General features: G+C 38.6%; 1 protein-coding gene across 2 annotated transcripts in view; it reads right to left on the reverse strand.

The window, feature by feature from the left end:
- Positions 1-27,634, reverse strand: part of FAF1 (Fas associated factor 1) — a 482,102-nt gene that overhangs the window by 265,313 nt on the left and 189,155 nt on the right. For both annotated transcript variants that reach the window (XM_012776173.3, XM_075998246.1), the window contains one exon: positions 1,143-1,248. In XM_012776173.3, the coding sequence (XP_012631627.1) occupies positions 1,143-1,248 (106 nt within the window). The remainder of the gene's footprint in view (positions 1-1,142; positions 1,249-27,634) is intronic.

Consider the following 27,634-nt stretch of genomic DNA (forward strand, 5'->3'; position numbering starts at 1 on the left):
TTTAAAATCCTGAAAAAAATCCAGAAAAAAATCAAATAACCCAAACCTATGATTCAATTTAGAAGTCAGATCAGAAAAAATTTTAAAGACTTTAGTTACTAGTCAACAAACTAAGTGATCAATGAAGAAAATAAACTTAAAACAATGAGTTATTTATGCCAAATTCAGACATTGAAATTCCTTGACAAAATATGAAAAAAAGGAAACCATTAACAGCCTAGCCATTACTGAAACAAGTCACATACTTCTGGGGAAAAAAATGATTAAGGTAAAGATGGCTTGTTCTTTCAAGATGACATTAGTAATTATTTTAAGCAATGTAGTCTAAGAAAAAAATTGAAATAATCCAAAATTAAGCATGACTAATTTTCTCTGAAAAGATTAGTAGACAAATGATTATTGCCTTCACAATATGAAGGGTAATATCACATAGTCACCATTTCACTATTTCTAAACACAAGTCCTATCATATCCTTAAACACTGTTTTTTCCCATGGAGATAAATTACTAGCTTTTAGGTGGGTGGGGCCCAAAGCATACCAAGAAGATACCTCTTCTTTCTTGAGGGAGGTTCTTTTTTGAAACAGTGGCCCTGGTTAGCCCTTTTGAAAAAACTATTGACACTATCCACTCTTCTCAGATAATCTAAGCTAACTGACAATTTCCAACAGCATTTTAAGCATACTGCCCAAGGCTGGGATTGAGCTGCTTAAGAAAAGTCTCCTCAAATTCCCTTTAGAAACAGGCAGACTACACAATATAAATAATATATTTGAGAGTGACCTTTCAAATAAATTATAAGCATCCAAAATTAATATTGTCAACAATTTCCAAATTAATATTTTGAATAATTACTATAAAACCATGAAATATATTACATAATAATGAGTTATTTTTAAGCAGGGTTTTAAGTTGACTAGTTTAAGAATTATCAAGAGCTCCCATTTACAACATCTTATCTTTCTAGGTCAAGTCATTTAGTGTATCTACAATAATCACTGATGCTCCAGCTAATTAAAATTAAGAACCCAATAATGAAACATAAAGAGAGTTTCCACTCAGAACAGATAAGCCCTCTTTAACAGGGTCAACATTAGCTATAATGAGCTACCTTTATTCCTTAGCTGTGAGACATAACTCACCTCTTGAATAGTACTGCTTCCTGAGAAGTTCAGGTTGTACTCCCGCTGGACTTCTCGGTGGGTGATGATCAGCATGAAGTTTTGATTTAATGACTCCTGCAGGGCACTGAAAGGGTTGAAAGAAAAACAGGGAACTCAGAGATGAACAAGTTCTAGCTTGCTTTACAGCTAGCTGCAAAACCCCAGGAGTACCCTAACCTCCACACAGGCATGTCCAGGCCCAATGTTATCATATTTTCAGCTCCTAAAGGCAAGAGAGCATGCTGAGACAACCAAGGGGAGCTAACCTGTTAACTCCTTCTCTACCAAGGTGTTTTTAAACTTCAATTTTAAATACTTTGCATACATAAGAATTTTCGACAAGTCACATGCTATTATCTGCATATGAATTTCCTACAAGATAACCAATCATCAATTATATCAAATTCCAACCATGCTACTAAAATATATACTCAAAGACTCTGGTTCAATACCAAGTGAAATAGCTGTTCTGTAATAACAGAAGTATGAAACTATTGTTTATGCTCATGAATGTGGCTCAAGAACAGAAATATGGTTCCAACAAAATTCAGAAATTCTATTGAATTCAAAATTCTATTGAAATCTATACAATATTAGTTGCTATACCAAAATTCCTTCAAAATAATTGTGATTTCACTTAGGACTCAGCAATACACAGAATTTGGAAATTAGAGAATTCAGAGTAACATTTTTTAACCCTATCACAAAGTTCCAAAATGTTGGAAATGTGTCAGAACCATGAAGAGTAAATGAAATTAGCCACACAAATTAAGAAACATTAAGTCATGGTTCTATTTTTATGTTAATAATAAGAAACACTATTTTCATCAGTATTGAAAATAAAAATCTTATCACTACTAGTCTGAATAATCTGTACTGTCTGCCTATAATTTTGCCATGCCATGTCTGATGCCATAGGAAATGGCATCAGGAAAAACTTTGGGTGTGCTACACAGTTCTGGCCTTCACCACTCTTCCTTTACCAATCTATAACTATGTGATAAATATAAATACAACATAAAGATTAGAATTAGGCAGCTAATCTGTCTGTCCTGTTGTCTCCTATAGAGTTCACAGGTTAATTACAGACTAAAAATACCTGGGAAGTACCAATGTATATCATGAAATATTACTGATCAAAATCAAAGTAAATTACACCCAACTAAATTAGAGTTTCTTGAAGCAAGGATCTTTGTCATTGCATCCTTAGCACTTAAGCATAATGTCTGGTATGCTGCAAATAAATATTTATTGAATAATGAATAAACTGTGAATTTCCAGAAGTCAAGAGTTTTATTCATCTTTGTATCTCACACAGCAATGTTACATTCTGAAAAACCACCATGAGAGTTAAGATTTTGATTCATTTACTTATCAACCTTAACTCAATGTCTTGCATTATTCCAGGTGCTAAGGAAACCAACCCAAATAATACACAATTCCTGTACATGAAAAACTCATAGTCTAACAGGGATAGACAAATATATAAATAATTATAGTGTAATATAATAAGTACAAATGAGAAATTGAAAGAACAAAAGTACAATAGACACTGAGAATAAAGTGCTTAACTCTGCCACAGTGAGAGGGGATGAGAATCAGAGGAAAGCTTTAGAGGAAAAAATATGTAAGTTGAAATATGAGGGTTAAAAAGTACCTTAGAGTTTTTATCACTTGGGAGAAATAAATTTTTTGTTTTGTTTTAGTTGAGGAAGGGAAATGGTTGGCATTTTTTAGACAAGAAAATAACAAGTGGAAGAACATCGCATGCCCACACACTTATTGAGCAACTACTTATGTTCATAACACTGTTCTAGTTGCTAGGGATACAGCGGTGAACAAGAAAAACATGGTCCCTGCTTTCATGAGACTTATATTCTAGTAAAGGGGATGAACAATGATCAGGAAAATGAATAAATAATTTTATAAACTATTAAGTGCTGTGAAGAAGATAAAATAAGATTATAAAATAAAAGGTAACAGAGGGGCATGGTGAAGGGAATTACTTTCAATGATAGTTGTAGAAGATATCTTAGAGGAAGTAACATATATAAATTGAGGCTAGTATGACAACAAAGAGATAACAGAGGTCTGATTATGTAGGTCCTTGTAGTAATTGCAAAGGAAAGCCACTGGAGGATTTTATAATGGGAAATGGTAAGATCTGTCTTATATTTTCATTTATACAAGATTACTATGGCTACTCTGGAAAGACTGGAGGTAGGGAAAGCAGATAGACTAGCCCAGGCTAGAAGTGATGATAGTTTGGACTATAGTGGTAGAGGCAAAATGGTGAGGAGTTGCCAAGTTCAGAGTATATTTTAAAGGTGGAACTCAGACAATTTACTGATGGAGTATGAGAGAATAACGTAATCCCAAGGTTTATGAACTGAGTAAATAGAAGGATGGAATTACATTTAACAAGGAAAAGTAGAATAGGAGTGGGGTGAGTGGGGAAATTGAAAGTGAAGTTTTGGATATGTTAAAGTTTGAAATGCCTATTAGACATCCAAATAGAAATGTTGGCCAGGCACACCTGTAATCCCAGCACTTTGGGAGGCTGAGGAGGGAGGATCACTTGAGGCCAGAAGTTTGAGATCAGCCTGAGCAACATAGTGAGATCTTATCTCTACAAAAGATTAAAAAAAAAAAAAGAAGAAAGAAAGAAACAGCTGGGCATGGTGATGTATGCCTATAGTCCCAGCTACTTGAGAGGCTGAGGCAGGAGGATTGCTTGTACCCAGAAGTTTGAGGTTGCAGTGAGCTATGATGACAACACTGCACTCTACCCTGGGCAACAGAGTGAGACCTTGTCTCAAAAAACAAAAAATAAACAAACAAAAAAACCCTTTTTTTTAATTAAAAAAAAATTAAAAATAAAAAAAGTCATGTACAGTTGAAGAGCCAAAGGTCACGTACGAAAGCTTAGAGCAGGAGAGTTGATAGTATATAGTCAGTATTTAGACTTTGTGGCCAAAAGAAATCACCTAGGAAAACAGGTGCCCCCAAAAAGGAGAGAGGCCAAGATGGAGCCCCGGAGCATTCCAATCATTTGAAATCAAGCAGAAGAGGAGTTAGTTTAAAGGAGATTGATAAATGACCAGTGAGAAAAAAGAAAAACCAAGAAAGTCTACTATACAGAAGCCAAAAGAAATAACTGCTTCAATCAGAAGGGCGGGATCAATTTTGACAAATGCTGCTGAAACATTAAAGGCAGTAAAGTGAGAAAAGCTCAGTGTGACTACAGTGAAGGGTGTGTGAGAGAAGTGTATTGGGAAATGATACTCAACCAATAGGATGGGTCAATGTTCAATATCTGTATAGTAAATTAATTTGGGGTCAGAAGTGACAAGTAATGAAAAGCCTACTTTAAGTATCAAGGCCCTTCATAGGTAGACCTATTTTTATAACTATTCTCCAAATTTGGCTTTTGCTCTAGAGCTTGGCTGACATTCCCTCATGTCAAAAACATTGTACCATGCTCACTTCAATCTCTGTTCAGGTTGTTATTATCCTCCATTCCTTTGCCCCCTTCCAAATACTATACAGCTTTCAGACCACCTTTTAAGGCCTACCACTTGTATGTACTACTAAGCTCCTTTCCTCCTCTGTATTCTTATATCACATATTTCAATACTTAATTATAGCATGTCTGATTATTCATCAGTATATCCCTTGGCAACTAGCACACTAGAAGGTGATTCAATTCAATCCTGTAAGACTATATAGTTCTACATATTCTGAACTGCATAAAAAACTACTGATTCTAATTTTTTGAGCCTACCTGTGAAATATCATTTTATTTATAAAATTGTGGTTCAGAAAGGTCAACTGCCCAAGGTCATAAAGCTATAAAGGAATGGAACCTACCTTCTAATCTATATTTGATTCCATGTTCTTTACACCTTAGCATCCTATCTCCTAAGAGGACATGCTACTTGGGAAATACAAAGATGAATAAGACTCCTGCCTGCTAGAATTTCACCATCATTCATTCTTAATTGATTCCTATTATTTGTAATAATATAGGAATAAAAGACATAATCACTACCTCAAGACTATTCAGAGAGGTTCAAACAATTAGATGTAAAGATTGTGAAGAAGGGAGAATATGTGGAAGTACTATGAGGAAGACTGGATAATGATTTGATAAACGTATATGGAGGATGATTGCTCACATAGAATAAGTTGAACAGCGATGGAGACTGGAGAATATAAGGAAAGATATAGAAAGCAAAGAGGAAGCAGTAAAAGCGGATGTGAAGAAGGGTTTATAATAGAGAAAACCTGAAAAATATTACAGACCTACATTACGGAGGGCTTTAAATACTAGTCTAAAGAGCTCAGAGTTTTAGAAGTCTTGATTATTATAAAGATCCTTCTTTATCTTTACATATGAATCTACACATATGTTTAATATATTTAGTGCTTGCCTTTATGCAATTCCTTAGATGTTGCTTGATCTAGACTGGCAGACTTATGCAATAACTTTGCAGACAGGTTTGCCAGGACCAGTACTAACTGCCAGGCTACTTTAGAAGCACACCAATTTACTCTAGTTCTGTTAATACAATTCCTGGATAGCTGTGGAAGAAGGTAAGTTGGCAAGAAAAATATTTATGGCTTTAAACTGCTTGGAAATCATAAAGCCATATTTGAATCCGTGTTCCACTACTTTATAGTTTGACCTTGACAAGTCAACCATTCATTCTTTCAATAGTATTTACTGAGTGTCAACTATATACATGGCCCTATTTTAGGCAATTGTCTACACTGCACATTCTGAGGAAAAGAATAACCCTTTCTTCATAGAACTACTTTTTACATTTTAAAAATCCAAGTGGGATTTTTTGTGTGTGTGGAAATCTCACTATAAGTGGGAATTTTTATTGAACATAAGTTGTAAGGTGACCTATTACAACTTACTGAAAATAGAACACTTTTGAGGGGTAATCTATACTTTAAAATCTTACAATGACAGTGAAACTTCAACAAAAGGATCTAAGGCACTTTTGTAACAGTTATTTTTCATGTTTTAATTCTGTTTCCTGGCCGGGCACAGTGCCTCATGCCTGTAATCCTAGCTCTCTGGGAGGCCGAGGCAGGAGGACCGCTCAAGGTCAGGAGTTCGAAACCAGCCTGAGTAAGAGCGAGACCCTGTCTCTACTAAAAATAGAAAGAAATTAATTGGCCAACTAAAAATATATAGAAAAAAATTAGCCAGGCATGGTGGCACATGCCTATAATCACAGCTACTCAGGAGGCTGAGGCAAGAGGATCGCTTGAGCCCAGAAGTCTGAGGTTGCTGTGAGCTAGGCTGACACCACGACGCTCTAGCCAGGGTGACAGAGTGAGACCCTGTCTCAAAATAAACAAAACAAAACAAAACAAAACAAAACAAAATAAAATAAAATAAAATAAAATAAAATAAAATAAAAATAAAGAATTGTTTCCCTCCAGGAGTTCACAGAGAATAAAAACATTTTTGACCACTGAACATAACTGCATATTGTGCCTAATGTTATCCAGACTAATAGTCATTGGGGCTCAGAAAACAGTACCCCAAAATGAAAGCTTCAGAAGCAGCCTTCCAAAACTGAAGCAAAATTTTTCTCTGACCTTCTCCTTTCCTGTCTCTCAGTCCCATTTTCCCCTGAGACTAGCCATAGAAACTAGACTCCCTCTTCCCCAAGGTGGGTCATAAAAACAAGAACCTTCTTTCCCGAAGGCCAGCCATAAAACCTAAAATTATTCTGTGTAAAAACTGGCCATAAAGAAATTATCTGACCTACCTTACTTGACTATAGGTCATAAGACCCATCCCCTATTCCAGAGAGAAGGCCCTGCCTCACACCCAGAAGGAAGGAATATGTGCTCAGAGAGGCCAAAAAAGATATAGACAGATAAGGTTTGCTGGGTTTCCCCACTCAGTCTATTAGCATTAGATCATACCTTCTGTGTCCAATCTTATTTCTACATGGCTATCTATACTTTGTTGATCCTGAGTATAAAAATGGACAATTTTCACTGTATCTTTGGATCTTTATTATGAAGGCTCCAATGTATATATGTTAAATAAAATTGTATACCATTTCTCCTATCAATCAGTCTGCCTCAAGTCAGTGATTTTCAGCAAACCTTTAGGGGGCCAAGGGCATTGGTCCCTATATAGTATTTTTTGTTTGTTTCTTTGTTTTTTGAAACAGAGTCTTGCCCTGTTGCCCAGGCTAGAGTGCCTTAGCAATAGTTAGTCACAGCAACCTCAAACTCCTGGGCTCAAGTGATCCTCCTGTCTCAGCCTCCCAAGAGGCTGGGACTAGAGGCATGTGCCACCACACCCAGCTAATTTTTTTTTCCTATTTTTAGTTGCCCGGCTAATTTTTTCTATTAATATTTTTAGTAGAGACAGGGTCTTATCCTTGCTCAGGCTGGTTTCAAACTCCAGACCTCAGGTGATCCTCCCGCCTCGCCCTTCTAAAGTACTAGAATTACAGGCGTGAGCCATTGCACCTGGCCTATTTGTTTTGATTTTTTAAACACAAGTCTTGTTTGGGGCTGATCTACCATATTCATGCTCCTCACAAGAATAGTTTGTTTAGAGGAGTTGGCTGAGAGTATTATCTTTGACATCAGATTCTAGCATGACTCATTCACTTAGCCATTAATAATAACGGCTAGCCTTTAACAAATGCTACTATGTATCAGACATTAAGAGATTCATGCCAACTTTATGATGTTATTTTATCATCATCATTTCCATTTTACAGATAAGGAAACTGGTATTAAGTTACTGGCTTAATGTCACATAAAAATTAAGTAGCAGTGATCTAGGTCTAACTTTAGAGATTATACTCTTATGATTTGCCCTCCAGGTACCAAGGAAGTGAACCGAGTAAGATCACATTTCTACCTTCCTTGGGTTTACTGAAGGAGGGCAAATAAGCAAACTTAAAATTCACATGTGGTACCATGTGCTAAGACCTCTAATACCGATTTTACCTAAGATGCTATGGAAACACAGAATACTTAAATTAGACCAAGGATACTTTCCACAGAAACTGGCATGTAAACTGAGTGAGTTTCGTTTGTTTTGTGATAATTTAGGGAGGACAGGGTAATGGGGAAGTCTGTAAGGAATTTGATCTGCATAATTTGCAAAGACTTTATTGCTAAAATGTTATATAGGCAAACTGACTCTAGCTACTGAAGCTAACAATGAGTTAAAAGTCCTCATTTGCTGCATCCAGGAGCAATTTTCTCCCTAACAGTGCTGTCTCATGGTTGGTTAGGATAGTTAGACATGGTTAAGCCATCTGTGAGCAGTCTCTCTTTTACATTCAAGATGCAAAGTCATTGTGACTTTAACTTTTGATATTGAGAGTCTAAGGATGATTGTCAATCAAAATGGGTGAGAAATAATGAAACTGTTTTAATGACATGTTTTCTCTTCAATTAGAGGGAGAAGAAAAGGTGTAAGCAAATGTAGAAACTTTTTAAAAGCAGTTTGAATTTTAACTCAAAGCAAGAAGTAGATTTGATAGAATATATATTCTCTCACTGGTTTTTATTTTTTTCTCCATTATGAGTTTTCTCTCAATTGAAATATTTGCATTTGTCAAGAAGGACATGGTTTGGTTTTCTACAAACAGAAAAGGGACATTAAAACTACCAGCCCTTGCTCTACCCTCAGATACAGACTGAAATTAATGTTTAAAATATTATCAGAATAATATACATTGTCTCTAGACTCTGAGCTAGTGGCTATTTGCAATAAAATAAAATAAAAATGCATTATTAAGCACCTATCAGGCAAAGTGCTAGATGTTTTCACATGCATAGCCTCCTAACTCCCCTAACCAGTTTACTGACATTAAAATTTGGATGGGGGATTGAAACAGAGGGAACCATAAAAATGTATGCAGATAATCATTTCGCTAAAGTCCTCAGTACTATAACTAAGCATTAATATCTAAGCCACTAACACAGTTCTAGAAATAGTTAAGTAAAACTCCTTTTCTCTCCTCTCTTTTTCTGTAAGTCTTGAGCTTCCGAAACTCTTTCATTAGCAAAATGTCCGTCCATCTATGCCTGGGGAGATTCATTCCAATTTAACTACAAATATTTATCATGAACAGAGAAGTTGTCTGTAAAATACCTGCCTTCTAATGAGTACTAATGTAATTTTAATCTACCAGCTTAATTTATATACTTTGCATTCCCTTCCACTTTTTTTTTAAAGAGGAAAGTCATGTATGGCAAATTTTAACAAATAGACCCTAATAAATAAATTTGAAGCTCTAGTACAGGCATTTTTTTTACATGCAAACATACAAAGCTATTTATTATTAGCTTCCACATGTCAAGTATTGATAAAATCAGCAATACCACCAAGAATGAATTTAACAGGTTTTATTGTTTTGAATGAGTTTATTTCACAAAGAATACTTTAGGAACTCACATATAAGAAAGCACAGGGCTCTTTTAATATATATGATATAGTAATTTTTCAAGGTTAACTTAAGGCTGAATTATGGAAGTATTTAATAAACAATCATTTATGAATTCCTGAAGAAGAATAGGAATGACCTCCCTCCTGCCAACTAGCACCAGGCCCATTTCAGAGGGTACCACAGTAGTAGGCAAGGTGTTTTGAACCAAGAATAATAATAGTCATTTAAAGATCTCCAATCTAGCAATTCCTTGAATCCAGAATTATCTCTTAAAGTCTTTAGTGAAGAGATTTGGCCAGGCTAACCCATAACACACCTATTAAAACATTAATAGTACTAGGGCAAATACTCACTATTTATAAAGTATAAAAGCATCAAAATTAAACTACAAGATTAGAAAAGATAAATTCATACTTGGGCTTCAGGGCTGTTATAGATTGTTACGTTTGTGCCCTCCCCAAAATTCATATATTGAAGCACTAACCCCCAGTGTGATAATATCTGGAAACAGGGACTTTGGGAGGTTTAAGTTTAGATGAGGTAATGAGGATGGGGCCCCCATGATGGGATTAGTGTCCTTATAAAAAGAGAAAGAGAGACAAGAGCTTTTGCACTCTTTCTGCCACGTGAGGACACAGCAAGAAGGTGGGCCAAGCCAGATGAGGGTCCTTGCCGAAACTAAATCTGCCAGAACCTTAATCTTGGACTTCCAGCATCCAGAACTGTGAGAAATAAATGTCTGTTGTTTAAGCCACCCATTCCATGGTATTTTATTAGAGCAGTGCAAGTTGACTAATATAAAGGCTTTTAGGGCCTCTGTATTCATAGCACTCAAGTAAATGGCTGCCGTCAGTTCAGCACAGGCTTCTAAACTGTATGTGTGCATACAGGTGTCTAATAAGCAGTCACTCCTTAAAATCCATAGATTTTCAAAATTTCACTCATTAAAATCCAAGTAGAAAACAATATTCATTTGTTAAAACTCATAAAACTCAGAGACACTTAAGAACTGTATTTATATACAAATTGTATCTCCATAAAAAAGTTAACCATAAAAAATGCTTTCATTAAACTGATAGTGACCATTTTTGCAATTAAATGGTCTCCATATTCTTAACGTTAAAAATACATCACCCTTTTAACCAGTGTAAATGGGAACCATGGATTTGTTGCCATTGTTACTTAATAACACTATATGTCCACTGACACATTTGAGTCATCAACAGTGAAATTATACTTCTCAAATTGATGGTATATGTGTAGTTAAGACAAGTAAAGTATTAACATCAATATAGTGATTGAAAGTCTTGTTTCACTCTTGCTATGTGTATATGCTATTTCTTTTCTTGCACTCGGTATTTTAAACACAAATCTCAATATAAAATAGGCTTATAAAGTTCATTTCCATAGATTTGATTTTTTAAATATGGCCTGATACTAAAGAATAGCAATTTATTTCAAATTACTGTAATTTTTTATTATGAAAATGTAATAATTTTTAAGTGTCATACCGAATTTTTATTAATACTTTATAATTTATATCTTCCAAAGGCCCTAAAATTTTTTCTCTCTTTTGTCTCTTTGGGAATATTTTGTAATCTAAAATACTCTTATCCTTTTAGATACATCAAGATTTTAAATTAAAAAGCATGACACATGGCAATTTAAATTTCCATTCTAAACTTACAGAGTCATATGAGCTCTTGTCAACAAAAGACCAAATTTACTATAATTATGGATTATTTACACTAAAACAAAATAAGAAATCAATATGTAAATGTAATGTTTGTTGTAGCTAATACAGCCAGCAATGACAGATTAGGTTCAAACAGCAATCAGTTTGAAAATCTGGCACATATGTAAATGAGCTAGGGCCTTAATGTTTACATTTGACTGTATTTCATTCAGGATTTTTAAATTGTCTCAGGGAAAGCATAAAAATAAAATGTTAATTTTTCCACTATAAATATGGCTTGAGCTCTCATCATAGCTGAAACTAGATTTTGCTCCTGTCCAGCTAAACTAACATATACTAATAATTCTGAATTGGAGATTACATCATTCTTAATTAACACTCTGCTACAGTTGTTAACATCCTCCAAGACACCATGTTATCATCACCACAAGTTCTGTAACAATCTTAAAACCATGTTTAACGAAGGTTGGCCTCTTACTCTGCAGTTACTATTAATTGCTTTCTTTGCTGGCAATTAAATATGTCTAGATAAATAAACATTTGGTTTCACATAATTCCTAATAACATTTTTCATGATGATTTCAAAGTTCAGGCGGCCTTATGTCTATAATTACTGTTTAATCAATATAGTAATATTGGATTCAACAAAATGTATTAACCAAAGTATGTAAGATTAATCAAAATGTGGTAATTAGTAGTGATAGTGATATATTGTGATCCATCAGGTAGTACATAGCAAAACTGTCAAAATATAATTCTACCCATCTAGACAAAGTATGAAAAAAGCAAAAAAAATATATTTACAGATATACTGGTTTTTGTTTCATGAATTAGTGATCAAGTTTCTGACTATCCATTAAATCAACCATAGAGAATACCTGCAGTTCTTGTTCAAAGTGTGATGCTAACAAGCTAATCTCAGTGGTCACTGACCTACCAATAGATAGTAAACTATATAAATGGGTTTGGTACATCACTCCAATTAGATGTGTTGTGATCTCCATCAATGCTTTAATTGGGACAAGTTTCTTCTTTCATCCAGAATATAAAACTTTGAGAAAATGTCTTCTTAAAATAAGCCGAAGCTTATTTACAGACAGACAATGGCTCAAACCTGTAATCCTACCATTTTGGGAGACGGAGGCAGTGATTGTTTGAGGCCAGGAGTTCAAGAACAGCCTGAGCAACATGGAAAGAGCAACCCCATCTATATAAAAAATAAAATTAGCCAGCCATCATGGCATGCACCTGTAGTCCCAGCTATTTGGGAGGCTTGAGCTCAGGAGTTTGAGGTTGCAGTGAGTTATGATAATGCCACTGCACTCTAGCCTGGGAAAAAGAGCAAGACCCTGTCTCTAAAATTAGCCAGTTTTAAGTGGTCTCTTATTAACAAAAATTTACCAACTCAACACTTCCAAATTTTATTTTTACAAAAATCTAATAATAATGCTCACTGGAATTATATTTAAGTTGAATAATAATCACAATAATGTGCTTGAAATGCTGATTTTTATCAATTTCTTCTTGAGAAATGTTACTTTAAGAAAGATATATCAAATCATACATTGTTCTGATTATAACACTGGTAACTTAAAATATTTTTACAGATAAATATTGAAAGAGCTCAGGAAATGTCACCCCAAACTAAGATGTTTTGGGATGTTGGTTACTTTGAACTGAAGACACTTGGGAAACAGCTGACACAGACAGAGGTTTTGTTCTAAGCTCCGCTTATCTGCCTTAAGACAGATCCTCCAAAAGGAACTCAATTGTCATGAATCTCCTCCCTAGAAACCTTATCACCCAGGGAAGATTAATAACTTGGATCCCAGTAGAAGAGACTGGAAGTTGACACCATGTCCAGACAAACTATCACCTCTTCTTCTGAGGGCTGCCGTAAAATAATTTTTATTACTGGGGAGACCTGTTATCTCCATAACAAGACAACCTTTATTCACCACGAATTTCTTCTCTCACCCTCACATAACTTGTGTCACCACCCCCCAACCAGAAGCCCCAAGGCCCTATTCCTCTCTATAGCCCAAGATGCTATAAAAGCTTCAATCATCTGGCCATTCTTCAACTCTCATATTTTGTGGGGCTCTCATGTGTATGCATGTAATTAAACATGGTTTTTCTCCTGTTAATCTGTCTTATGTAAATTTGATTTGTAGCCCAGCCAAGGAAGGGTGAAGGGAAGCCATTTTTCACTCTCCTACAATATCCTCCATGAAAAAAAAAAAAAATTACAACTGATCCATTCAGAACATTTACTTGCATACATACAGTTTTCCGAAAATTGTAAACTTAAAGGTCACTTAAAGTTCTCCTTTTCTGCCATATGGCTAAAACTTTAAAAATCACTAAAAAGCCATCATGAAGAAGACACACTAACAGAAAACCATTTCAAATGAAATTATAGCAAATTATTAGGAGATATTAAACCTATTTTTTTCCTAGTTTGAAAATAAAAATACTTAGAAAAAAGAGCTCCTCATTGGCAGTTGTTTACCTATTCCTGAAATAACTGCATCACTTTGCCTATTCACTCAAAGGATTTACTGAGTATCTACTATGGGCCAGCAAGCACTGCTCCTAGTTTACTTCACACATGAACTAGACTGAAATGAGACTTTATATTCAGGATCATATTAATTCTGACTTATTGAGCAACCCTTGAGTTATAGTTAAAAACTCACCTCTAGGATGTTCAAAGGCACTATGATGCGTGATTTGGAGTTCATGGCCCTATGAAATCCAAGTCCTGGCTCATCTGTTAACCAGCTCTATGACCTGGGAAAGGGAAACTCCTGAACACATGCATTGTACCAGACCTGAAGCCCACCTGTGCTATCTTAATTTAATCACATCCATCCCTCCCCAAAATCCTAGGAGGCCAAAATCATGCTGATCATTCTGAGTGAAGAAGCTAAGGCCTGAATAGACCATTTGACGACTTCTTTCTGTACCTCAGTTTTCCTAGCCATAAAATAGGACTGAATTGATTGTTTTAGCTCCTTCCAAAGATGATATCCTAGAGCAGGGTTCCTCAAACTTTTGAAACAGGGGACCAGTTCACTGTCCCTCAGGCCATTGGAGGGCCATTGGAGAGTGTGGCGCACATTCCACACATGTGCACTGTGGGCCGCGGACGAGTTGGCTGCTAAGCAGGACAGGCAGCAGCGGCAAAAACACCCGGCGGGCTGGATAAATGTCCTCAGCGGGCTGCATGTGGCCCATGGGCCCTAGTTTGAGGATGCCTGTCTAGAGCTTTCCTCGCATTCTAAGTCAGAGTTCTCATGAATGTGACTTCTCTTGCATTAGGAGACTATATCACAAACTAAAATAGTAGAAACTAGACAAAAGAGTGAAAAATATTATAAGCATTAATATTTGTGCAGAGATTGTGAGGTGTTGGAGACACAAAAGTAGGATGAGAACTTTTTGAAAGCATCCGCAGAATGCCCTTCGAATAACTGAACCCCAGAACAGTTCTACAACACTTCTCAGTTATCTTTCTTAGTTGGGATAATGGGGACAGAAGAGAGATGAGGGGCTATAATGGCCTCAGTACAGGGGGAGAGAGGTGGGAATGAGAAAAAAAAAGGTATACTATGTTTGTATGAATATCAATACACATACCACCGAGAGGGTGTCACTTCTTTGCTAGGGCCAGGGCTGGGACCACAAATGGATATCTATTACCACTGCTGCTGGATGGTTATTAGGAGCAGAGACAGAGAAGTAATACTTCAGAATTTTTCTCTTATACATTCAAACTTAATGGATGTAGTAGAGTGCAACTCAAACAGAGAGAGGTGGAAGAGACCTCAAGTATGACAATGTTTCATTTGCTTTTCCTCAAGCTTTTGCCTCTCCTCATAGGGAAGATAAAACTTCTGCCCCTGCTGATACTTCCCACTAGAGAAGAGTTTAAATGAGAAAATTTGTGACCCTGCCCCTGAATCCCCCATATTCCAGACTTATTTCTCCCAGAGCAAAAAAAGAGCCAGTTAGAATTACTCACAACATACCTAAAAATGATAAAAGTCATATATGACAGACCCATAGCCAAAATCATACTGAATGGGGAAAAATTGAAAGCATTCCCACTTAGAACTAGAACCAGACAAGGCTGCCCACTATCTCCACTTCTATTCAACATAGTGCTGGAAGTCATGGTTACAGAAATCAGACAGGAAAGTGGAATTAAAGGTATCCAAATAGGAGCAGAAGAGATCAAACTTTCACTGTTTGCTGATGATATGATATTATATTTAGAAAACCCCAAAGATTCAACCAAGAAACTCCTGGAACTGATAAATGAATTTAGTAAAGTCTCAGGATACAAAATCAATACACAGAAATCAGAGGCATTCATATACACCAACAACAATCTAATTGAGAACCAAATCAAAGACTCAATTCCCTTCACAATAGCAACAAAGAAACTAAAGTACCTAGGAATATACTTAACCAAGGAGGTAAAAGACCTCTACAGGGAGAGCTATGAAACACTTAGGAAGGAAATAGCAGAGGATGTAAACAGATGGAAATCCATACCATGCTCGTGGATCGGCAGACTCAACATCATTAAAATGTCTATACTACCCAAATTCATCTACAGATTCAATGCAATACCTTTTAAAATCCCATCAGCATTCTTCACAGATATAGAAAAAATAATTTTACGCTTCGTATGGAACCAAAGAAGACCCCGAATATCAAGAGCAATTCTAGGCAACAAAAACAAAATGGGAGGCATTAATATGCCAGATATCAAACTATACTACAAAGCTGTAGTAATTAAAACAATCTAGTATTGGCACAAAAAGAGGAATATTGACCAGTGGAACAGATCTGAGAATCCTGATATAAAACCATCCTCATATAGCCATCTAATCTTTGACAAAGCAGACAAAAACATACGCTGGGGAAAAGAATCACTTTTCAATAAATGGTGCTGGGAAAACTGGATAGCCACTTGTAGAAGGCTAAAGCAGAACTCACACCTTTCACCTCTCACAAAAATCAGCTCATGCTGGATAACAGACTTAAACCTAAGGTATGAAACTATTAGAATTCTAGAGGAAAAAGTTGGAAACACTCTCCTAGACATCGGCCTAGGCAAAGAGTTTATGAAGAAGTCCCCCAAGGAAATCACAGCAGCAACAAAAATAAATAAATGAGACATGATCAAACTAAAAAGCTCCTGCACAGCCAAAGAAACAGTCATGAAAATAAACAGACAGCCTACAGAATGGGAGAAAATTTTTGCATTCTACCCAACTGATAAGGGGCTGATAACTAGAATATACTTAGAACTCACAAAAATCAGCAAGAAAAAAATCAAATAACCCTATTAAAAAGTGGGCAAAGGACTTAAACAGAAACTTTTCTAAAGAAGACAGAAGAATGGCCAACAAACATATGAAAAAATGCTCAACATCTCTAATCATCAGGGAAATGCAAATCAAAACCACAATGAGATATTACTTAACTCCAGTGAGAATGGCCTTTATCAAAAAATCTCCAAACAATAAATGCTGGCGTGGTTGCGGAGAGAGAGGAACACTCCTACACTGCTGGTGGGACTGCAAACTAGTTCAACCTCTGTGGAAAGCAATATGGAGATACCTTAAAGCGATACAAGTGGATCTACCATTTGATCCAGCAATCCCATTACTGGGCATCTACCCAAAAGATCCAAGGACACTCTACAAAAAAGACACCTGCACTCGAATGTTTATAGCAGCACAATTCATAATTGCAAGGCTGTGGAAGCAGCCCAAGTGCCCATCAATCCAAAAATGGATTAATAAAATGTGGTATATGTATACCATGGAGTACTATTCAGCTCTAAGAAACAACGGTGATATAGCACATCTTAGAGTTTCCTGGTTAGAGCTGGAACCCATACTACTAAGTGAAGTATCCCAAGAATGGAAAAACAAGCACCACATATACTCACCAGCAAACTGGTATTAACTGAGCAGCACCTAAGTGGACGCTATAGTAATAGGGTATTGGGCAGGTGGGAGGGGGGAGGGGGTGGGTATATAAATACATAATGAGTGACATGTGCACCATCTGGGGGCTGGTCATGCTGGAGACTCAGACTTGTGGGGGGAGAGCTTCTTTATTTTCAGGTAATATGTGAGGCCCACAGCAGAGCACTGACTTTCCCAAAGTCATAGCGATTCCATAGAAGAGGAATAAAAATTCAGCTATCCTGACTCACTATTCCTCAATTCCTTATGCAGCAACCACTGGAAAATGTAACAACTCTACTCTCACTTAATTCATGACTACTGCCACCTGCTTTCCCATCAATAGTTTACCAAAGAGACACACACACACACACACACACACACACACACACAAGGTGTATGTTTTAATGCTACTGGTTTACTCAACTATCACAGGAGTCCCAATTAGCAACCTGAATTTACTTCTGCTTAAACAAATAGCATCTAATTCAAAGCCATAGTAAAAACAACTTCATAACCCAGAAGCCACACAAGAGAGTCATATGCCTGACTGCATGACCAGAGCTCAACAATACCCTCATGTGATGTCATTAAAATATTAACTGGAACCATAAGCCCAGTACAAAAAGCTCAAGGTCAACAGCAAGACTCAATTACTACTTGTAAAAAGGACAACAGAAAACAGATACCATGTTTTCTGTTACCTTGCCATAAAAATGAAGAAATCTGTATAATTAAAATGGAGCTGGACACTTTCATCACTTTTTAGACTATGACTAAAGCAAGTTGCAATGACTGTCTTTTATTGCCAAGACATCCATTTAGTCCTTTCTAGCAAGGTGATCATCAGCAACTATCAGGCCCAGAAATGTCAAACATTCTCCAACTGTATTCATACATGGTCTTAGGGCTTTGGCACTAGCTATATCTCCTGACTAGAATACTCTTCACTAAGCCCTTCACTTAAATGGCTCCTCCATTGTTCACGTCTCAGCTTAAATAGTACAACTTTAGAGAGACCTTTCTTGACCTTACGACCTACTCTAGTCATCCAATTGGTCATACCATGTCACCCTATTTTAGTTTCCAGAAAGCACTTTTTATCACTTGATATTTTTTCTTATTTATCTTGTTTATAGTCTGTTGTCTTCACTCCCCTCTCACCTCTACACATATTACATTATAAACTCCATGAAAGCAGGGACCTTGTTTGTCTTGTTTCTCATTATATATCTAGCACCTAGAACAAACACTTAACACAATCCAGGATGATACTCAATATACATCTTGTCAATGAGTGAATAATTGACACCCTGCATGTGTAACATGATAGACGAAATCTCCATTTATCTGAAAACACTTTGAGTCTGACAACAGCAAAACAGTCAATGGAGGCCGGGCGCTGTGGCTCACGCCTGTAATCCTAGCTCTTGGGAGGCCGAGGCGGGCGGATCGCTCAAGGTCAGGAGTTCAAAACCAGCCTGAGCGAGACCCCGTCTCTACTATAAATAGAAAGAAATTAATTGGCCAACTGATATGTATATAAAAAAAAAAAAAATTAGCCGGGCATGGTGGCGCATGCCTGTAGTCCCAGCTACCCGGGAGGCTGAGGCAGCAGGATCACTCGAGCCCAGGAGTTTGAGGTTGCTGTGAGCTAGGCTGACGCCACGGCACTCACTCTAGCCTGGGCAACAAAGCGAGACTCTGTCTCAAAAAAAAAAAAAAAAAAAAAAAAACACAAACAGTCAATGGAGAGAATATAAATACATAGACCAAAAATCACATTCCTCAATTAGTCATGAAAGTTTTCATATTTATTATAAATATTTATTAAGGGCCTCTTACATATGTAACACTTTTATGAGCTGAGAGAAACGCTCAGTAAGAATGTTCTTGTTCTTCATAGCTCAAGATCTGGTTGGAAAGAGAGGGTAGCCAGACAAAAAATAATACTGGGGAAGCTAAAATTCACAGAAGAAAGTATTGTGTGAGACCACAAAACTTCGTGTAGAACAGATATAAGACTGAACAGCCTGTTCAACTATAAAGTCAGAGCTCCTTCCATTACTCCATACCATGATGGAAAAAACCAGAGGGAACACTGGACTAACTAAGATTAAGGCTAACCTCATGCCAAAGAGTAGAAACTGTCATTACATTTATGGGACACTTATAAGGTCTTTTGTTCCCCAAGTATCTAGTGTGTGCTCTGCATAATACTAAATTTTCCACTATTAGAACGTAACTCCTTATCTTTGATCTCTTTTAAGAGACAAATACCCTTGAAAATGTGTCACTTTACAGTATTCATTCCACAGATATTTCTAAGTACCTACTATGTTTCAGGCACTCTTTTAGCTACTAAGGATACAACAGTGAACAACAACAACAAAAAAGGCCCTGATTTTTTATATCTTTACATTTTAGTGAAAGAAAAAGATAACAAATATGAATATGAATATATTACCAATATAATGCATGGTAGTGACAAAGCAAGGCAAAGAGAAAGAGTACGACAAAGGTGCTGTTTTTAGATAAGGGCATCAAAAAAAAAAGTCTCCAAGTATGTGACATTTGAGTAGAAGCCTGAATAAAGTGAAGAAATGAGTCAAGTTGTTACCAAATAGGAGATCATTCCTGGCAGGGAAACAGCAAAGTGTAAATGTGCTAAAGTAGATGCACAAGAGAATGTTTAAAGAAGAGCAAAGAAGCTAGTGTGGCTGGTAAGCGAGAGGCATAGTGATAAAAGATAAGGTTAGAAAGAAAGTCAGAGACAAGACTATGTAAGTACTTTGTAGGCCATGGTAAGAAACCTGGATTTTATTCTAAGTATGATGGAAAGCTAGTAGAGGGGCTTGAGCAGGGTAGAGACATAATCATGTTTTTTAGAGAGAACTGGTTCATTTATATCTTAGTGAGACCTGTTGAACTTGGGAGAAGATGCTGTTTGAAGGTAGTGGAATAGGTACTGGGAAAGAAGAGGTCATTAAATGGTAAGGCTTAGAGAAGCCAAAGAAAAGTTTATCTTCCCATTTTTATTACCTATGGTTGTGAGCTTTAGCCATATATTTTTAAAAATTATTTTCCTTTTCTGGTTTTGGTATCAAGATTATATGACCATCTTAAAATAAGATAGTTAGTAACCCTTCTGGGAGTAGCTTATATTAGACTGGGATATCTGTCCCATGAAGATTTGGTAAAATTTCTTTATGGAAATCCTCTGGGGAATGTGAGTGAAGAGGAGAAAAGCAGCATGTGGAATTTTTGACGTGGAATTCAGTTTCTTCAATAATTATATAATTTTTTCAAGTTATCTATTTCTTATACTTTATATTTTATATAAAATTTTCTAGTTAATCTAAATTTCCAATTTTATTGGTATAAGATATGCATATTTATTATTTTTATTTTAAAATAATATATTTTATTAATGATTTTAGTATTATTTAATAATTATCTTATTAGATTAAAAATCTCCTCTTAATCTGTAGTATAAGGTCCCCTTTTTGTCTTTATTGTTTTGTAGAGATGGGGTCTCACTATGTTGTGCAGGCTGCCCTTGAATTCCTGGGCTCAAGCGATCCTCCCACCTCAGCCTCCTAAAACACTGGGATTACGAGCACACACCACTACACCAGCTAATTGTTTTTTTAAAAAAATTTATAGAGATGGAGTCTCACTGTGTTGCCCAGGTTGGTCTTGAATTTCTGGCCTCAAGTGATCTTCATACCACAGCCTCCCAAAATCCTAGGATTACAGGTGCAAGCCACTGCGCCCAGCACAAAGTCCTCCTTTTTTATACCTAGTGTTTTTATTTATGCTTACTCTCATTTTTTTCTTGGCTTGACTTTTCAAACAAATAATTACTACTTTTTGTTGACTGCCTCTATCATTGATTTCTGTTCTTTAATCTTTCTTTCCCTCTGTTTTCTTCCAAATTACTTTGCTGTTATTTCTGTTTTCTTAAGTTGAACACACAATTCAATGGTTTCCTTTCCTTTCTCCTTTCCTTTCTCCTTCCCTTTCCTTTCCTTTCCTCCCTCTCTTTCCTCCTCCTCCTCCCTCTTCTCCTCCTCCCTCTCCTCCCCTCCCCCTTCTTCTTCTTCTTCTCTCTCTCTCTCTCTCTTTCTTTCTTTCGAGACAGAGTCCCAATCTGTCACCCTGGCTAAGGTACAACAGTGTCATCAGCTCACATCGCAACTTCAAACTCCTGGGGGCGCAAGCAATCCTCCTGCCTCAGCCTTCCAAGTAGCTGGGGCTACAGGCATGCCTCCACACCTGGCTGTTTTATTTCTTATTGTAGTGAATTGTTCTTTAATCTTATGTGGCCTCAGCAGTCATTTTGAATACTACCTTAACTCTCCCATACCAAAAGCAGGGCTCTGTCATCCCTGACACAGTTTTCAGTCCTACAGCATACCCAAATGTCTCAAGCTGGCAGCCAAAGATAAGATCTTAGAAGCATCTCTCTCCTCTAGCAAACTGGGCTCCCCCTTTTCTGTAGCTTTAACCAGATTATTCAGGCATTTGCCCATGAAGTTAAAGTGACCCACCTTATTCCCTCATACATACTGCTAGTTGCCACACACTGTTCTCTCTCTGCCTGACTCTTCATTCCTGCCTCCTGTGGATGGAGAACTACCCTCCTGACTCAATGTGCCCTACTGCCCAGGATCTGAAAGTAAAAAAATCTTTACACTTGTTTCTATTATAGTGGTGTATTGAATTTGCACCTTCCACCTGATACTCAAAGTATCATTTTCTTTTCCTTTCTCTTTTCTCTGTCATTTCATTAAAGGATATCTCTTTGGTAAACAACATATAACTGTTTTTAAAAATCTTATTTGAGAGCTTCTGTTTTTAATAAGAGAGTTAATACTTTCTTGTTTATGGAGATTTCTGATATATATATATATATTTGCCATCATTTTTTATTTTCCTCTCACATTGTTTTCTTGTACTTCTGTTTCATATTCCTATTTGCTAATATATTGACTAGATTTCTAACTTTCTATTTTCTTCTAGAAGTATGCAGATTATTTTTCATTAGTGTTTATCCCCTCTAGTTATTAACATTTATACCTGTTTTTTTTTAATATGAACTAAAGGTAACCAATATCTCTAGCATTCTTCAAACAAGAACCTAAACAAGCTCCCAATAACCACTATCTCTCTGTCATCACCTCACCTCTACTCCTAATTCAGTTTCTCTGTCTGCAAAACATGGGTAATAATATGTACTTATGATTTATTGTGAGGATTTAATAAAATAATATATATAAAGGACTTGGCAGAAAAGCCTGGGCTCATAAATGATAGTTTTTATGTCACCATCACTTATCTTTATTAAAATGTATGTATATGTTATTGATGTATAGAAAAATAAATGTCAATTTAAAAAAGTCAATAAAAAAAGAAGACCTTAGAAAGGAGACTAGATTATGTAATTTGAATATCAGAAAACACCAGGAATGAGTTAGAATATCAGAAAGAACACCAGGAATGAGTTAGAATCTAAGGAAATTTTCTGTAAAGTGATGAATTAAGAAAAGGCCTAACATCCTTAATAAAACAGGTTACAAGCTCTGTGAGGGAAGAGCTGGTTTTTAATCTAGCAAATAATCAGTAAATCATTAATGGAATGAATCTTTTCTATAATAATATGAACCGTATAATTAACGGTTTTCCCCCTTTCTAATTTTACTATAATTTGTAATATAATTTACAGTTGTGCCACAGGGGTACTGCTTCATTCTTTCAATTAATTAGTGAAATTTAATGTATTTTTTTAAAAGGTTTAAAATGCTTTTCAACTGTTATGAAGATTATGATTAAAGAGTTTGCTCTTAAATTCTCAGGAAGCTTGAAATTCTGTTTTCTAAAAAACATAACTTACTTTAAAATCATTCTAAACTCAATTATAGGTGCTCATATGGTAACTTTGCAGCTCTCAGCCTGTATCGTTTTTTTCCTCAGAAAGAAATTGTATATATAAATACAAAGATGCAATTACCAAGCACCCCCTAGTGGCAGTAAAATCAAACCAATAAGGTTTTGTGTGTGTGTGTGTGTGTGTGTTTAAATAGAATGTGGCATGAGATATAGTTTTCTGTATCTATAGTTGTCACCAAAACTTAATAATAAAATGATTTGTTGGTAAGAACATGTTATTTTATATCTACATTTTATTAAATGATTAATAAAATACTGTAATTAAGAGTGAATTCACATAATGAAATTTCATTAAAATTCCTGAAAAGAATTATAATAAGTGAAATAACAAAAGCAAATGTCTTTCAAAGAGTATATAATAATAAGCTACAAGATTTTTAAAAGAAATCTCCTTCAGGGCTGGGCATGGTGGTTCATGCCTGTAATCCTAGCACTTTGGGAGGCTGAGGCAGGAGGATTGCTTGAGACCAGGAGTTCAGATCAGCCTGGGCAGAGGCTGGTCTCTATAAGAAAAAAAAAACTAGCCAGGTGTGGTGGCACACATGTGCGGTCCCAGGAGTCTGAGGCAGGAAGATCACTTGAGTCCATGAGTTTGAGGCTATGGTGAGCTATGATAACACCACTGCTTTCTAACCTGGGCAACAGAATGAGATCCCATCTCAAACAAACAAACAAATAAATAAGTAAAACAAATCTAGAGAACAGCCTTCCAAAAAAGAAGCTGCCTTTGGGTCCTTGCCTGTGAGAGTGGCCACTGCGTTGGTGCTCTGGGGCTTGGACCCTGGCTAGCCAGAAAATAAACCTCCTCTTGTGTGATTGCATCCTCGATGTCTCTGCTTTTCTGTCCAGTGGGGCTGTGGAAGGTCGGTCCCTAACATTTGGGGGCTCGTCCGGGATTTGCCTTCCCCACAGACTACCGGATAGAATTCAGGGCTGAGGGAGGAGTGTGAAAATCCACCCCCGGACTAGCCAGGTGTGGTGTTGGGCAAGGGACACAGAATCCCCTTGCAGGACCCTGAATCAGGACACCGGCACAGGACCTAGGCGGACGCACTGGTGGGTCGCCGGTAGGAGCCAGGCGGAGACGTCCTCTGGCCCCGTTTGGACTCCGGAGCTGACCTTGTAGGCAAGGGCTCGGTCAGGAGGAGACCAGGGAGTAGGTCCGGACCAGGTTAGGTTGTCTGTTTACCTCACTGTCCACTTGTCTGTTGTCTGCTTTGTTTGTTGCCGTGTGTGTGTGTGTGTGTGTGTGTGTGTGTGTGTGTGTGTGTGTGTCATCTCTCATTGGTTTGTTGAAGTCTCTGGGTTCTATGGTTTCAGCCCAAGAACCCATCAGGGTTGCATGGGTTTTTGGGCTGGGGCCGTGGAATCAGGGGACCCACGAAAAGATCCGCAGGGGCGACTAGAACCTCCAGGTGAGTATTCCCCTGCATGGGCTGGCAGCACACAGTGTATTTCCTGCCGCCCGTGCCAGGAGTGGCTAGTGCGGGAGGGACACGGCCGTTACCTCCGTAGGGAGTGTGAAAGGCTAGGGATTCAGATCCTTGTCCCCAGGGCCCCAACTGCAGAATATCAGTTTGCACATCTGCCTATTATCAACTAGCCATGGCACAGGCTCCAACAACGCTGTTGTCCATCCTGGTGAGCCATTTTAAGGATGTCAGGGCAAGGGCACACAACCTGTCCCTGGAGGTCAAGAAGGGAAAGTTTGTTACCCTTTGTGAGGCCGAGTGACCCACGTTTGGAGTGGGGTGGCCCAGGGAGGGCTCGTTTGATGCCTCCTTGATCGAAAAGGTAAAAGGGGTGGTATTTGGCCGCCACGGCCATACTGATCAGATCCCCTATATTGTGGTCTGGCAAGAATTGGTTCTAGACCCGCCACCCTGGCTGAAGGCCCTACTACCTGCCCCAAGGGGAAAGGCGGAAGTTCTGGCAGTTAAAGAGGTCAGAAAGGAGAGGGCACGCAGTCCGCAGTCCGTTGGGACGCCAGTGTTGCCAGACTCCAATCTCCGAGAATCTGAGAGACCTAATTAATCTTTTAGACTCTGTTCTTTTTACTCATCAGCCCACCTGAGATGATTGCCAGCAGTTGCTTAAGGTGGCTCTTCACAACGGAGGAAAAAGAAAGAATTCAGGGGGAGGCACAGAAGCTGCTTCCGGGGGAGAATGACAGACCTACTACAAACCCGAGAACCATCAACCGAATTTTTCCCCTTGAACAGCCGCTTTGGGACTACAATGAGGCTGAAGGTAGGGAGCGTCTCCGGGTCTACCGCCAGACTCTGATGGCCGGTCTCCGTATGGCGGCGCGAAAGCCAACCAATTTGGCCAAGGTAGGAGATGTTCGTCAGGGGCCTGAGAGCCTGGCAGCATACTTAGGATCATAGAGCCCTTCCCGCAGTACACCCCCATAGATCCCACAATGGAGGAGAATAAGCCGCTGTTATGATGGCATTTGTCAATCAGGCGGCCCCTGACATTAGGCGCAAGGTGCAGAGAATAGATAGATTGGGCGAGAAGACTGCAGGACCTGTTAGAAGTGGCGGAGAAGGTCTATAACAATAGAGAGACGCCAGAAGAGAGGTTAGAGAGGATCAGGATAGAAGATAGGAAATTCTAAGCTGGGGAAGCACGGAAAGCAAACAGAGAGATGGCTAAAATCCTGCTAGCCACCACAAGAGGGGGGCATATAGGGTCAGAGGATAGGGAAAGGCCCCGGCAGGAGAGCCTAGGAAAGATCAATGTGCCAATTGCAAGGAGCATGGGCATTGGGCCCGAGAGTGCCCCAAAAAGAAAGGGGGGCGAAGACTTGGAGGTCCTGAAAAAGTCATGGTTGCAGGACAGGTGACAGACGAATAGGAAAGACGGGGTTCGGTCCCCCTTCCCAAACCTAGGGTAACTTTGCAAGTGGAGGGGAACCCAGTCAGCTTCCTCATAGATACAGGAGCAGAACATTCGGTACTAATGGAAGACACAGGAAAATTGTCCAGTAAGACCAGTTGGGTGCAGGGGGCAACAGGAGCCAAACTATATTGGTAGACCACACGGCGGAGATTGGATTTGGGTTCAGGACAAGTGAGTCACGCCTTTATGATCATCCCTGAGTGCTCCACGCTGCTACTGGGAAGAGACAACCTTACCAAGCTTAAGGCTCAAATTCATTTTGAAGAAGAGGGAGTAATAATAACAGGGGTCACTCAGATCCTGACCCTGACACAGGCAGATGAATATAGACTGTACTAGCCCACAAAAAGCAGAGAGGAAGGCATGGAGCAATGGCTCTGTGAATTTCCCATAGCGTGGGCCGAGACAGGGGGCACAGGATGGGCAAAACACCGGCCGCCTCTTTACGTTGAGTTAAAACCCGGAGCCGAGCCAGCCCGGGTCAGACAGTACCCCATGTCCCAGGAAGCCAGAGTGGGAATTATGCCCCACATTCAGAGACTCCTGGACAGTGGGATTCTCCAGAAATGCCAGTTGGCCTGGAACACCCCCCTGTTGCCGGTGAAGAAACCAGAGGGGTAAGGACTATAGGTCTGTGCAAGACCTCAGGGAAGTCAATGCAAGGGCCCTGGATATCCACCCTACAGTCCCTAACACCTATACTCTGTTGAGCTCTCTCTCTCCCACGCTGTCTTGGTATACCATCCTAGACCTAAAGGATGCCTTCTTTAGCCTGGAGGTGGCGACATGCAGCCAGGAGATTTTTGCCTTACAGTGGCAGGACGACAGAGAAGAATTCATGGGCAGCTGACGTAGACGAGACTGCCCCAGGGGTTTAAAAACTCACCTACCCTGTTCAATGAGGCCCTCCATGATGACCTTGGGTTTGCGAAAAGGCTCCACTTCTGTATGAAGGGTGTAAGGCGGGGCGAGCATGGGAGTGGACTGTGCAAATAGAAGCCGCTTTTCAGGCCCTGAGGGCAGCCATGCTGGAAGTCCCGGCCCTAGCACTCCCTGATCCTACAAAAGAGTTTCACCTGTTCATAGACGAGAAGAGGGGAATAGCCAAGGGGGTACTCACGCAGGCCCTGGGACCCTGGAAGAGACTGGTGGCGTACTTGTCAAAAAAAATTGATCCAGTGGCGGTGGGGTGGCTAGCGTGTTTGCGAATCATCGCGGCCAGGGCCCTATTGGTCAAAGACGCTGATAAGCTCACCCTAGGGCATCGGCTGCAGATCACCACCACGCACGCCATTGAGGGGGTTCTGAAGCAGCCACCGGGACGGTGGATCACAAATGCGAGGCTGACTCATTACCAAGGGCTTTTGCTGGACGTACCCCGCATCGAGTTCCGGACCCCTGCCGCCTTGAATCCGGCTACGCTTCTGCCAACCCCCGATGCAGCCGCACCTTAACATGACTGCCTTGAGATTCTAGCCG

Source organism: Microcebus murinus, chromosome 2 (assembly GCF_040939455.1).
Source record: "Microcebus murinus isolate Inina chromosome 2, M.murinus_Inina_mat1.0, whole genome shotgun sequence".
In the NCBI taxonomy this organism is placed as follows: domain Eukaryota; kingdom Metazoa; phylum Chordata; class Mammalia; order Primates; family Cheirogaleidae; genus Microcebus; species Microcebus murinus.